Source organism: Scyliorhinus torazame, chromosome 3 (assembly GCF_047496885.1).
Source record: "Scyliorhinus torazame isolate Kashiwa2021f chromosome 3, sScyTor2.1, whole genome shotgun sequence".
NCBI classification, from domain to species: domain Eukaryota; kingdom Metazoa; phylum Chordata; class Chondrichthyes; order Carcharhiniformes; family Scyliorhinidae; genus Scyliorhinus; species Scyliorhinus torazame.
In genome coordinates, this window is record NC_092709.1 from 333472485 (window position 1) to 333486361 (window position 13877).

The 13877-nt window shown below is 46.8% G+C and overlaps 1 protein-coding gene across 1 annotated transcript in view; it reads right to left on the reverse strand.

Moving 5' to 3' along the window:
• Positions 1-241: 241 nt before the first annotated feature.
• LOC140409636 (snake venom metalloproteinase BjussuMP-2-like) overlaps positions 242-13877 on the reverse strand; it is a 52736-nt gene continuing 39100 nt past the window's right edge. Inside the window, exons 13-15 of the mRNA XM_072497970.1 lie at positions 12606-12711; positions 1915-1966; positions 242-1476 (exon numbers count right to left, since the gene is read on the reverse strand). Coding sequence (XP_072354071.1) covers positions 1277-1476; positions 1915-1966; positions 12606-12711 — 358 coding nt within the window. The 3' untranslated portion in view covers positions 242-1276. The remainder of the gene's footprint in view (positions 1477-1914; positions 1967-12605; positions 12712-13877) is intronic.

Here is a 13877-nt window from a genome sequence, read left to right on the forward strand (position 1 = left end):
ACACTATACTCCAAGTGTGGCCTAACTAAGGTTCTATACAGCTGCAACATGACTTGCCAATTCTTATACTCAATGCCCCGGCCAATGAAGGCAAGCATGCCGTATGCCTTCTTGACTACCTTCTCCACCTGTGTTGCCCCTTTCAATGACCTGTGGACCTGTACTCCTAGATCTCTTTGACTTTCAATACTCTTGAGGGTTCTACCATTCACTGTATATTCCCTACCTGCATTAGACCTTCCAAAATGCATTACCTCACATTTGTCCGGATTAAACTCCATCTGCCATCTCTCCGCCCAAGTCTCCAGACAATCTAAATCCTGCTGTATCCTCAGACAGTCCTCATCGCTATCCGCAATTCCACCAACCTTTGTGTCGTCTGCAAACTTACTAATCAGACCAGTAGGTTTTTTAGGTTTGAGGTGGTTTTCTCTGGCAAGTTTGTCTACTTTCTCTGCAGACTCAGCATCATTTCAGGTTCACAGCTAAGGATGTGTCGGTCATCCACTGCTTTCAGAAAAATAGAGCAGTTCTTTCTCTTTAGCAAGGAGGAGTGAGAGTGGGAGTTCCCTTCGCTCCCAAGATCTAAACACTTCCGCTAAGTTCTCTCAGAAAGCAAGGCGCAGGAACCAATCGCTGACTGTTGTCAGGCAGAACGCTGTACCTGGCCGACCCATGAGTTGCCAGTTAACCAATTGCGATTTAACCCCTGCCTTAAAACAATGCGTAAAGGAATGTCGTTTGAGTGTGTTTATGTATGATAGAAGATACATACAATGCCGTCCTTCAAACTGCAATACGGTAATAATTCCTGTTTAAAATAAATGTTCACATTTTGGGGGATTATTCAAGTTTCACAGTGACTAAAAAAGAAACCATAGACTGAAATATATCCTCGGTTTCCACTTGAACGTCTTCACTAATGTTAACCAAACAGGTTGGTGTTGAGTTTTCAGTGCAGTCATTCTGGGTTTTAAGATTGCCTCTCTTCAGTTTATTTGGAGGCTTCAAAGCAGCAAAGTCTTCATGGAGAAATCTCTCTGGCAAATCTATAGGCACCTCAGGGCTGGTTTCAATGGTCAGTGGTCACAGATCAGGAGCTCGTCATGCATCTTTTAATATTCCTTCCTATTGGGAAAAAAATTTACAGAAGATGGTTGCAGAAATATCTTTGTGTCACTTCTGCATGACATCCGATCTTCTTTCCATTCCCTAGGCCAAAGCTGGCAAGAATAAAGGGCTGGTCCTGAGAACATGTCTTTCTGGGCACCTTTAGTTAGCTCCCTTGGAAAGTAGATGTGAAGGCATTCTCTTGATCTCGCAGGCAACCCTGTGATTCAACAGTGCATTGCTGAGGGAGAGATCCGAAAGAGTGGTGGGTGCTTACAGTGGTGAATTCTTGGCCTTTCTTCTGGAAACCTACCATCGCAAATCCAGCACTAACGATGAAGAACAACGACACAGAGACAATAGCGCCTATTATTGGAAGCAAGTAAAATGGATGTTAGCATCCATGCTGCAAAAAATCTTTTATAACAATCATAACAATCTATTGAACAAAAAGAACTTTGGGTAGGATTCTCTCGCCCACCCCCCCAGTGCTTCTTGGCGGCTCGCCATTCGCTGGCAGCAGGATTCTCTCTTCCCGCCGCTTGTCAATGGGATTTCCCCACTGAAGCCAGCCCACCCCAACGGGAAACCCGGGGGGGGAAAGCAGGGGGAAACGAGAATCCCAACGGCTGGAGAATTCCGGCCTTTATCCCCCTTCTGGATCTTTTGCGGATTTCCTTATATCTATGTCCTCTGGTTTCAATCCCTCCTTCAAGTGGAAACAATTCCTCTTTCTGCACCCCAGAGTGATTATTCGCATTCTCTGCCCCCCTGTCACTGAAGTTCTTAAGGAGACGTACTTACCAATTTTGTAGTGGTTTGAAATATCGTCATTCACTAATGCTGCTGTGATATTCTGAGAAAGCAAAACAGTGAAACCAGTTACCCTTACTACTCCGTCACTGTCTGAAAATATCCAGGAAAGTTGGTGAGGAGGAACACAAACACAACTGATCAGAGTGGGTAAGAACATAGCCTGGTGAACTCCTGTGTTAATGAGCATCAAGGGCAGCGCGGTAGCATTGTGGATAGCACAATTGCTTCACAGCTCCAGGGTCCCAGGTACGATTCCGGCTTGGGTCACTGTCTGTGCGGAGTCTGCACATCCTCCCCGAGTGTGCGTGGGTTTCCTCCGGGTGCTCCGGTTTCCTCCCGCAGTCCAAAGGTGTGCAGGGTAGGTGGATTGGCCATGATAAATTGCCCTTAGTGTCCAACATTGCCCTTAGTGTTGGGTGGGGTTACTGGGTTATGGGGATAGGGTGGAGGTGTTGACCTTGGGTAAGGTGCTCTTTCCAAGAGCCGGTGCAGACTCGATGGGCCGAATGGCCTCCTTCTGCACTGTAAATTCTATTACATCAAAGCGGTATTTCAGAAGAAATTGGAGCAGCTTTGGTGGGAGGTCATTGAAGGAACTCATGTTACCAAATCCTGTTCCCTCCCTTGAACATGTGTAAATCAATGACCGATTGATGTTAAGATCAGAGTTTCAATATCACACTTAAGGCCAACAGTAAATCAGCAATGCCAGAAAGCGTTCTAACCATGATAAGGGCCTGAACTTTAAAGGTGATGGATAATATGTGAGTTAAGGAAACGGTTTCAGTCAATGGATGTTTTTGTGACTGGAAGGCTGTTTCCAGTAGGGTTGCACAGGGCTCAGTACAAAGTTGCACTTTTTAAAAGTGGCGTCAGTGAGCGCTGGTGGGGCTCTAAATCTGAATATAGATTCCGGATAAAGGCATTCAATAAGTTGCCACACAGAAGATGATTGCAAAAAATAAGAGCTCGTGGTGATGGAGGTAATATATTAACATGGATAGGGGACAGGCTAACAGGAGGAAGAGAGTCGGGTCATTTTCCGGTTGACAAATTGTAACTAGTGGATTGCCACAGCAATCAATGATGTTACCTTAACTATTTATGATCTATATCTATATGGTTGTCGCAGATGAGGGTTTTGTTTGACATTTCGGTCAGGCCGAATTGCTGCCGTAGTTGGTTCCAGGTCTGGAGGGTGGTATCAATGATTTAAATTTAAATGCAGCGGGCATGAATGTGGTTGAAAGTGAAGCAGAATCACAGAGAATCACAGATTTGTTTCGGCGCAGAAGGAGGCCATTTGGCCCATCGTATCTGGACCAGAACGAAAAGTGGTCTGCTGGAAGATATCAGTGTCAGGGGGGCAAAACATTGGCAAATGGAATTCAATCCAGAGAAGTGTGTGGCGAATTTGGGGAGGATTTTCTTTAAATCTGGTAAGCAGCAGATTCATTGGAGATGCTAGGGAAACAAATTTAATCCAGTCCTAATGATCTGCTAGACTACAAAGAACAAAGAACAAAGAAATGTACAGCACAGGAACAGGCCCTTCGGCCCTCCAAGCCCGTGCCGACCATACTGCCCGACTAAACTACAATCTTCTACACTTCCTGGGTCCGTATCCTTCTATTCCCATCCTATTCATATATTTGTCAAGATGCCCCTTAAATGTCCCTATCGTCCCTGCTTCCACTACATTGCTGTCTTTTACTCGGGTCGTGGTGAATAGAGTTTGGGGGATAAAATGGTCAGTTTTCTCTTTGGCAGGACTACAAAATGCAACAACAGGGTCGCAAGTCAGGTTCAAAGAAGATAAACACTTTGGAAAGGGACCAAAAGGATCATCTGCTGCCTGGGCCAGGGTTGCAGTTGCTTCTGCTGCAGCTTCCATTCAATAAAGTTGCCTTCCTGAAAGCAAATGTTCAGGAAGAGCTGCATTCAGTGCAAGAGTCTGAGCTTTAACAAGGGATGACAAGGAAGAGGACTAGGCCGAAACATGGCATCAGCTCTGAAGAAGGTGGAGAGGGAGTTGGGAAATCTTCCATGCTAATGAGAATAACATGAATTGCTTTACTGGCGTTGATGGAGGAGTTAGACAGGGAGACGTTGAACTGCACATGGAACTCTCCAGGGCTGAATATTCGGTCTGGGAGCGGGACCCCGATGTCAGACAAAACATCAGTTATGGCCAGAGGGTGGGCTGACCATCCAATCAGGACAGCAGACGGGTTTTCAAAGCTGGAAGGTTGAGGAAGAGGCCCTCCAATAGTGGTGCAGAAACATTGAATGCGTTGATTCTAATCTTGCAACATTCCCAGATTCCGGAAAGGTCCCAGCAGACTAGAAAACCTCATATTATCAAAAGACAGGGAGACAGAAAGCAGGAAACTATAGACCAGTTAGCCGAACATCTAATGAAATGAAAATCGCTTATTGTCACAAGTAGGCTTCAATTAAGTTACTGTGAAAAGCCCATAGTTGCCACATTCCGGCGCCTGTTCGGGGAGGCTGTTACAGGAATTGAACCGTGCTGCTGGCCTGCCTTGGTCTGCTTTCAAAACCAGCGATTTAGCCCTGTGCTAAACAGCCCCTATCATATTAGAATCCACTTTTAAGGCAGTAGTAGCAGGCCATTTAGAAAATCATAATACTTTCAGGGAAAGTCAACACAGTTTTGTGGAAAGGAAATTGCGTTTGAAAAATTTATGAAGGTTCTTTGAGGATGCAACAAGCAGGGCGGATAACGGGGACTCAGTGGGTGCAGTGTTTTTGGATTTCCAAAAGGCATTCAATAAGTTGCCACACAGAAGATGATTGCAAAAAATAAGAGCTCATGGTGATGGAGGTAATATATTAACATGGATAGGGGACAGGCTAACAGGAGGAAGAGAGTCGGGATAAATGGGTCATTTTCCGGTTGACAAATTGTAACTAGTGGATTGCCACAGCAATCAGTGATGTTACCTTAACTATTTATGATCTATATCTATATTCAGATTTAGATGAAGGTAACAATTATATTATCGCCACATTTGCTGACGATTCGAAGGTAGGTAGGAAAGGAAGTTATGAGGGGGATGCAAAGGTCAAAATTATCCGGCAGTTCCCGCCGGCGGAATATTCCGGCCCTGTTGAGAGAGGCCCACTACCACAGCTTTCCCGGCGGCGGAATGTGTGAACAACGGGAAGACTCGTTGACAGCAGCAGGAGTGGATGAGCCCGCCGCCAGCCAATGGCAGGCCACCTCTCCCACCGCAAAGCATGCTGGGGGAAGGCAGAAAATCCCACCCGATGGGAGCAGCTTTGAGCCTGGAATAGCCGTGCGTGGGATTGCTGACGTGGGAGGAAAATCCAGAGAGAATAATTTCCCGATTTTCCATGCCTCTTGCCGGTGCTGTCAAGGGGTTCGTGCCCACAAAGAGCAAAACCCCATTTTAATGTTTTTGAGTGTATTTCAATGTTACCCACCCTTCGCCACATGATGCCCCTAAGTGAATATTCAAACCTCGCCGGCATGACACAACATCAGCGAGATTTACAACAGCTATTTGAAGACTTGTATCAGTGGAGGGCATTCCCCACCCCCCTCCCCCACCCCCCTACGGTAGGTACAATTATAAGTATAGCCCCCAGGAGGGACTGGGACCTGCCCTGGCACTGCCCCTTGGAAGTGCCCCTTGGCACAGGTTGGCACTGCCAGGTTGGCACATCCAGGTTGGCAGAGTACCAACCCGACAGTGCCAATCTGTACCATGGAGCCCCTGATGATTGTGCAGGGGGAAGGCGGGGGACTTCGGAATGGTTGGAGTAAGGGGCGGGGCAGACAGTAGATTTTCAGTTCTGATCAGTGTGCCCCGATCTCTGTGGGGCCGGCCTTGCCAGTTCTATCATAGAATCATAGAATAATAGAATTTACAGTGCAGAAGAAGGCCATTTGGCTCATCGAGTCTGCACCGGCTCGTGGAAAGAGCACCCTACCTAAGCCACACCTCCACCCTATCCCCATAACCCAGTAACCCCACCCAACCTTATTGGACACTAAGGGCAATTTAGCATGGCCAACCCACCTAACCTGCACATCTTCGGGCTGTGGGAAGAAACCGGAGCCCCCGGAGGAAACCCACGCACACACGGGGAGGATGTTCAGACTCCGCACAGACAGTGACCCAAGCCGGGAATCAAACCTAGGACCCCGGAGCTGGGAGGCAACTGTGCTAACCACTGTGCTATCATGCTGCCCACTATCAGCGCCCCCCCCCTCCCCCCATCCCACCCCCACTGGTGGCAACAACCCCACGCACTAATATTCTTTACGCAGAGAGACTCAAGATCTGGAGTGAAAACTGAGCTGTGCAGCTACAGAGCTGCACAAGATTTCAGTCTGAAGCTGACATTTTGAAAAGAATTTGGTAAAATTGCACTCGCTGATTCTGCAAAGGGATAACAGTTAAGCTGAGGGAATGGTCAAAAACTTAGCGGACGGATTTGGATTTGTTTACTGTCATGTGTACCGAATACAGTGAAAAGTATTTTTCTGCATGCACTCAAACAGATCACTTAGTACATGAAAAGAAAAGAAAAGAAAAGGAAAATACATAATAGGGCAACACATGGTCCACAATGTAAATGCACAGAGAGGTTGGCCCTTGGTGGAAGGAATAGAAAATCAGAATATTATAGAACGTAGAACATAGAAGGGCTGTTTAGCACTGGGCTAAATCGCTGGCTTTGAAAGCAGACCAAGGCAGACCAGCAGCACGGTTCAATTCCCATTACACCCTCCCCAAACAGGCACTGGAATGTGGCAACTAGGGGCTTTTCACAGTAACTTCATTGAAGCCTATTTGTGACAATAAGAGATTTTCATTTTCATTTTTCATGGAACATTACAGCGCAGTACTTTGGCCCTCGATGTTGCGCCAACCTGTGAAACCACTCTAAAGCCCATCTACACTATTCCCTTATCATCCATATGTTTAACCAATGACCAATTGAATGCCCTTAGTGTTGGCGAATCCACTACTGTTGCAGGCAGGGCATTCCACGCCCTTACTACTCTCTGAGTAAAGAACCTACCTCTGACATCTGTCCTATATCTATCTCCCCTCAATTTAAAGTTATATCCCCTCGTGCTAGACATCACCATCCGAGGAAAAAGGCTCTCACTGTCCACCCTATCTAATCCTCTGATCATCTAGTATGCCTCAATTAAGACACCTCTTAACCTTCTTTTCTCTAACGAAAACAGCCTCAAGTCCCTCAGCCTTCCCTCATAAGATCTTCCCTCCATGCCAGGCAACAGTCTGGTAAATCCCCTCTGCACTCTTTCCAATGCTTCCACATCCTTCCTATAATGCGGCGACCAGAATTGCATGCAATACTCCAAATGCAGCCGCACCAGAGTTTTGTACAGCTGCAACATGACCCCATGGCTCCGAAACTCAATCTCTCTACCAATAAAAGCTAACACACCTTACGCCTTCTTAATAACCCTCTCAACTTGGGTGGCAACTTTCAGGGACCTATGTACATGGACACCGAAATCTCTCTGCTCATCCATACTACCAAAAATCTTACTATTAGCCCAGTACTCTTACTTCCTGTTATTCCTTCCAAAATGAATCACCTCACACTTTTCTGCATTAAACTTCATTTGCCACCTCTCAGTCCAGCGCTGCAGCTTATCTATGTCCCTCTGTAACTTGTAACATCCTTCCGCACTGTCCACAACTCCACCGGCTTTAGTGTCATCTGTAAATTTACTCACCCATCCTTCTACACCCTCCTCCAGGTCATTTATAAAAATGACAAACAACAGTGGCCCCAAAACAGATCCTTGTGGTACACCACTAGTAATTGGACTCCAGTCTGAACATTTCCCATCAACCACCACCCTTTGTCTTCTTCCAGCTAGCCAATTTCTGATCCAAACTGCTAAATCACCCTGAATCCCATACCTCTGTATTTTCTGCAGTAGCCTACTGTGGGGAACCTTATCAAACCCTTTACTGAAATCCATATACACCACATCAACTGCTTTGCCCTCATCCACCTGTTTGGTCACCTTCTCAAAGAACTCAATAATGTTTGTGATGCACGACCTACCCTTTGCAAACCGGGTTGACTATCTCTAATCAAACTATTCCTTTCCAGATGATTATACATCCTATCGCTTATATATCTTTCCAAGACTTTGGCCAAAACATAAGTAAGGCTCACTGGTCTATAGTTACCGGGGTTGTCTCTACTCCCCTTCATGAACAAGGGGACAACATTTGCTATCCTCCAGTCTTCTGGCACTATTCCCGTAGACAAAGATGACTTAAAGATCAAAGCCAAAGGCTCAGCAATCTCCTCCCTAGCTTCCAAAAGAATCCTAGGATAAATCCCATCTGGCCCAGGGGACTTATCTATTTCACACTTTCCAGAATTGCTAACACCTCCTCCTTATGAACCTAAAGCCCTTCTAGTCTAGTAGCCTGAATCTCAGTATTCTCCTCGACAACATTGTCTTTTTTCTGTGTGAATACTGACGAAAAATATTCATTTAGCACCTCTCCTATCTCCTCGGACTTCACGCACAACTTCCCACTACTGTCCTTGACTGGCCCTACTCTTACCCTAGTCATTCTTTTATTCTTGACATATCTATAGAAAGCTTTAGGGTTATCCTTGATCCTGCCTGCCAACGACTTCTCATGTCCCCTCCTGGCTCTTCTCAGCTCTCTCTTTAGGTCCTTCCTACCTAACTTGTACCTCTCGAGCGCCCTAACTGAACCTTCATGTCTCATCTTTACATACGCCTCCTTCTTCCTCTTGACAAGTGTTTCGACTGCTTTAGTAAACCATGGTTCCCTCGCTCGACCACTTCCACCCTGCCTGACAGGTACATACTTATCAAGGACACGCAGTAGCTATTCCTTGAACAAGCTCCACATTTCCATTGTGCCCATCCCCTGCAGTTTTCCTCTCCATCCAATGCATCCTAAGTCTTGCCTCATCACATCATAATTGCCTTTCCCACAGATATAACTCTTGCCCTGCGGTATATACCTATCCCTGTCCATCACTAAAGTAAACGTAATCGAATTGTGGTCACTATCACCAAAGTGCTCATCTACGTCCAAATCTAACACCTGTCCTGGTTCATTACCCAGTACCAAATCCAATATGGCCTCGCCTCTCGTTGGCCTATCTACATACTGTGTCAGGAAACCCTCCTGCACACATTGGACAAAAACGGACCCATCTAAAATACTCGAACTATAGCGTTTCCAGTCAATATTTGGAAAGTTAAAGTCCCCCATAACAACTACCCTGTTGCTTTGACTCCTATCCAGAATCATCTTTGCAATCCTTTCCTTTACATCTCTGGAACTTTTCGGAGGCCTATAGAAAACCCCTAACAGGGTGACCTCTCCTTTCCTGTTTCTAACCTCAGCCCATACTACCTCAGTAGACAAGTCCCCATCAAACGTCCTTTCTGCCACCGTAATACTGTCCTTGACTAACAATGCCACCCCTCCCCCTCTTTTGCCACCTTCCCTGAGCTTACTGAAATATCTAAACCCCGGCACCTGGAACAACCATTCCTGTACCTGCTCTATCCATGTCTCCGAAATGGCCACAACATCGAACTCCCAGGTACCAACCCATGCCACAAGTTCACCCACCATATTCCGGATGTTCCTGGCATTGAAGAAGACACACTTTAAACCACCTTCCTGCCTGCCGGTACACTCCAGCAACTTTGAAACCTTACTCATGACCTCACTACTCTCAACCTCCAGTATACTGGAGCTGCAATTCAGGTTCCCAAGCCCCTGCTGAACTAGTTTAAACCCTCCCGAAGAGCATTAGCAAATTTCCCCCCCAGGATATTGGTACCCCTCTGGTCCAGGTGTAGACCATCCCGTTTGTAGAGGTCCCACCGACCCCAGAATGTGCCCCAATTATCCAGAAATCTGAAACCCTCCCTCCTGCACCATCCCTGTAGCCACGTGTTCAACTCCTCTCTCTCCCTATTCCTCGTCTCGCTAGCAGGTGGCATAGGTAACAACCCAGAGATAATAACTCTGTTTGTCCTAGATCTAAGTTTCCACCCTAGCTCCCTGAATTCCTGCCCTACATCCCGATCCCTTTTCCTACCTATGTCGTTGGTACCTATGTGGACCACGACCTGGGGCTGCTCCCCCTTCCCCTTAAGGATCCAACCACGATCCGAGACATCACGGACCCTGGCACCTGGGAGGCAACACACCAACCGCGAGTCTCTCTCGTTCCCACAGAATCTCCTGTCTATCCCCCTAACTATGAGTCTCCAATGACTAATGCTCCACTCCTCTCCCCCCTTCCCTTCTGAGCAACAGGGACAGACTCTGTGCCAGAGACCTGTACCCCATGGCTTACCCCTGGTAAGTCGTTCCCCCCCAACAGTATCCAAAGCGGTATACTTGTTACTAAGGGGAACGACCACAGGGGATCCCTGTACTGACTGCTTCCTCCCAGCCCCTCTCACCATCACCCATCTATCTTTAAATGAAGAGACCGCGGAATGCTGTTAAAATGGGATCTCGGTGTCCTTGCACATGAATCACAAAAGTCAGCATGCAAGGACATTAAGTAATTAGGAATGTGATTGGAGGTCAGCATGTGGCGCAGTGGTTAGCACTGGGACTATGGCGCTGAGGACCCGGGTTCGATTCCTGGCCCTGGGTCACTGTCCGTGTGGAGTTTGCACAATCTCCCCCACAACCCAAAGATGTGCAGGTTCGGTAGATTGGCCAACCTAAATTGCCCCTTAATTGGAAAAGAAAATGATTGGGTACTCTAAATTTAAAAATAGGAATGTGATTGGAATGTTAGCCTTTTTTGCAAGGGGGGTAGAGTATGAAAATAGGGAGTATTACTATACAGGGTATTGGTGAGATCGCACCTCAATACTGTGTACGGTACTGTGTATAGTGGGGAGGTTGTGGCACAGTGGCATTGTCACTGGTCTAGTCAACCAGAGACCCAGAGTAATGTTCTGGGGACCCAGGTTCAAATCCTGCCACTGTAGATGGTGAAACTTGAATTCAATAACAATGGAATTAAAAGTCTAATGATGACCATGAAACCATTGCCAATTGTTGTTAAAAACTCATCTAGTTCACTAATGTCCTTCAGGGAAGGAAATCTGCCGTCCTTACCTGGTCTGGGCTACATGCGACTCCAGACCCACAGCAATTAGCGATGCCTAAGTCCCATGAACGAATAATAAAAGACTCTTTGCTTAAGGTGAGAGGGTTCACAAGGCTGATTCCTGGGATTGTTTCTAATTCCATCGTGTGAGTATCACTGGCTGGGCCACTATTTATTGCCCATTCTTGATTTGCTCTTGAACTGACCGGCTTGCGAGACCATTTAAGAGTCAACCACATTGCTGTGGATCTGGAGACATTGGAAGGTATTTATTTAAATCAAATTTCACCATATGCTGTGGTGGGATTCGAACCCAGGATCCCAGGGCATTATCTTGGGTCTTTGAATGCTTAGCCGAGTGACAATACCACTGAACCACCGGATGAAGCGGTTTGCCTGATGAGGAAAGGGTTTCCCAATTAAGACAGGAATGAAGAGGAATTTCTTCTCTCAGAATATCATTCGTGTTTGGAATTCTTTCCCCCTTCAAACAGTGGAGGGCCAGTGAATGTGTTATAATAATAATAATCTTTATTATCATGAGTAGGCTTACATTAACACTGCAATGAAGTTACCATGAAAATCCCCTAGTCGCCACTTTCCGGCGCCTGTTCATGTACACGGAGGGAGAATTCAGAACGTCCAAATTACCTAACAGCACGTCATTCTGGATTTGTGCGAGGAAACCGGAGCACCCAGAGGGAACGCAAGTTGACAGGGGGAGAATGTGCAGACTCTGCACAGCCAGTGACCCAGCCGGGAATCGAACCTGTGACCCTGGCGCTGTGAAGCAACAGTGCTACCGTACCAGGTATAGTTGGACAGAGAGAGTCAAGGGTTATGGGGGGGACAGGCAGGAAAGTGAGCGAAGGCCTCAATCTGGTTAGCAATGCATCGCGGAGCAGGTTTGAGGGGCTGAATGGCTTACTACGTCTCCTATTTCTGAATTATGATCTCTCCAGCACTGATGGACAGTAACAGGGAGCTGAATGCAGTTAAAGGAGAAAGAGGATGCCTCCACCTTATGGCACATTCAAAAAATGTTTAAAAAAGTAAAATCTCCAAACAGGTCAAAGTGGCACTGTCGAGAGGGAACCCCGCCACTGGCAATCTGTGATCGCACCAGGGGCCTTTAGAAATTGCAGCTGCGGGGGAAGGGAGAGTTTAAAAGGCGCATTGGAGCACTGTCCCACTGATCTGCCACCACAATGTCACCTCCTCTCACTGGCTGTGTTTGATCACTGCATCGGCCCTGCCTGCCAACTGAAAAATTGCATCTGGCATAAGAGCCTTATTGGGCCATAAAATAAACCTTTCTTGGCTACCTGCTATTTTCAGGCAGATAGCCAGATGGCCTCCACCCTGCCTTGGCCTTCCCCTGAATGGATTGGAGCAGGACAGTGCAGGGGACAGCCATTCTTAGTCACCCCCCCCACTCCCCCTCCTCCAGGGGCTTCGAAAATCCAGCCCCAGAAACCAATTTCCTCACTCACCATGGAGGCATCTGGGTGGTCCAGTAAACAGCTGATGTCGTGGTGATTCAAGAACCGCTCGAGGTATGCTTGGCTGCAATTGCTGAATACTGGATTCATCATCCCTCTGCACACAGGGGAGCACATTTTCAAAGGGAAAAAATTACGTGAGGAAAACTGAGGCATTCACCAAATACGCTTCAATCAATTTTTTTAAAAATTCATTCTTGGAGGGGGTCAAAGCATGGTATCGGGGGTGAGGGGCTCAAGTTATCTGGTCAGATTGGAGAAGCCAGGCTGCTTCTCTTTAGAACAGAGAAGGTTAAAAGGAATTATTTTCCCCTTTACTCTTTTAGGGGTTGTGGGAAAGGTGGGCAGCATTTGTTGACTGCCCATGAACTGAGCGGCTTGCTAGGCCATTTCAGAGGGCAGCTGAGAATCAACCACACGTTATAACAATAGTAACTTATCAAAGGGATAAACTTGCAACTGGGAACGAGGAGGGCTAAGAGATATGATCGGGCAGACAGTGGCGTAGTTGCATTGTCACTGGACTAATAAACCAGAAACCCAGGGGAATTCTCTGGAAACCAAGGTTCGAATCCCACCACGGCAGATGGTGAAATTTGAAACCAATAAAAATCTGGAATTGAAGTCGAATGATGACCATGAAACCATTGTCAATTGTTGTTAAAAACCCATCTGATTCACTAGTGTCCTTTAGGGAAGGAAATCGACCATCCTTCCCTGGCCTGGCCTACGTGTGACTCCAGGCCCACAGCAACGTGGTTGACTCTGAACTGTCCTCTCAAGGGCAATTAGGGATGGGAAATAAATGCTGGCCCAGCCGGCGACACCCATGTCCCATGAACGAACTAAAAAAAGGAAAGTGGAGTGACACTGGCTGTGTTGCTCTTGTAGCGATTGGCAGGAACACAATGGCTGAATTGCCTCCCTCTGTGCTGTAACAATTCTATGATCCTAAGGTATAGTTCTTCTAGCATAGTTACATAAAAAGGGTTTTATTGAGCGCCTGTGCACCAGGCCAGCTGTTGGCTGAAGTATTCTTCCTGTTTGATTGTGAGTCCCACCGATCATGTTCATTTGGTTTGAATGACAGTCTTCTCATTGGGCGTTATTCCCCCACTCGGACTTCACATTACAGCAGAGGTGACTTCTGCCAGTAATAGGTAAAGGTAAAGTCGCCATAGTGCCAGATGACCATTAGCTGCTTTCCCCTTTGAGGGGGAGAGCTGACTGGCGATGATTTAACCTGAGGATCACCACACCTCA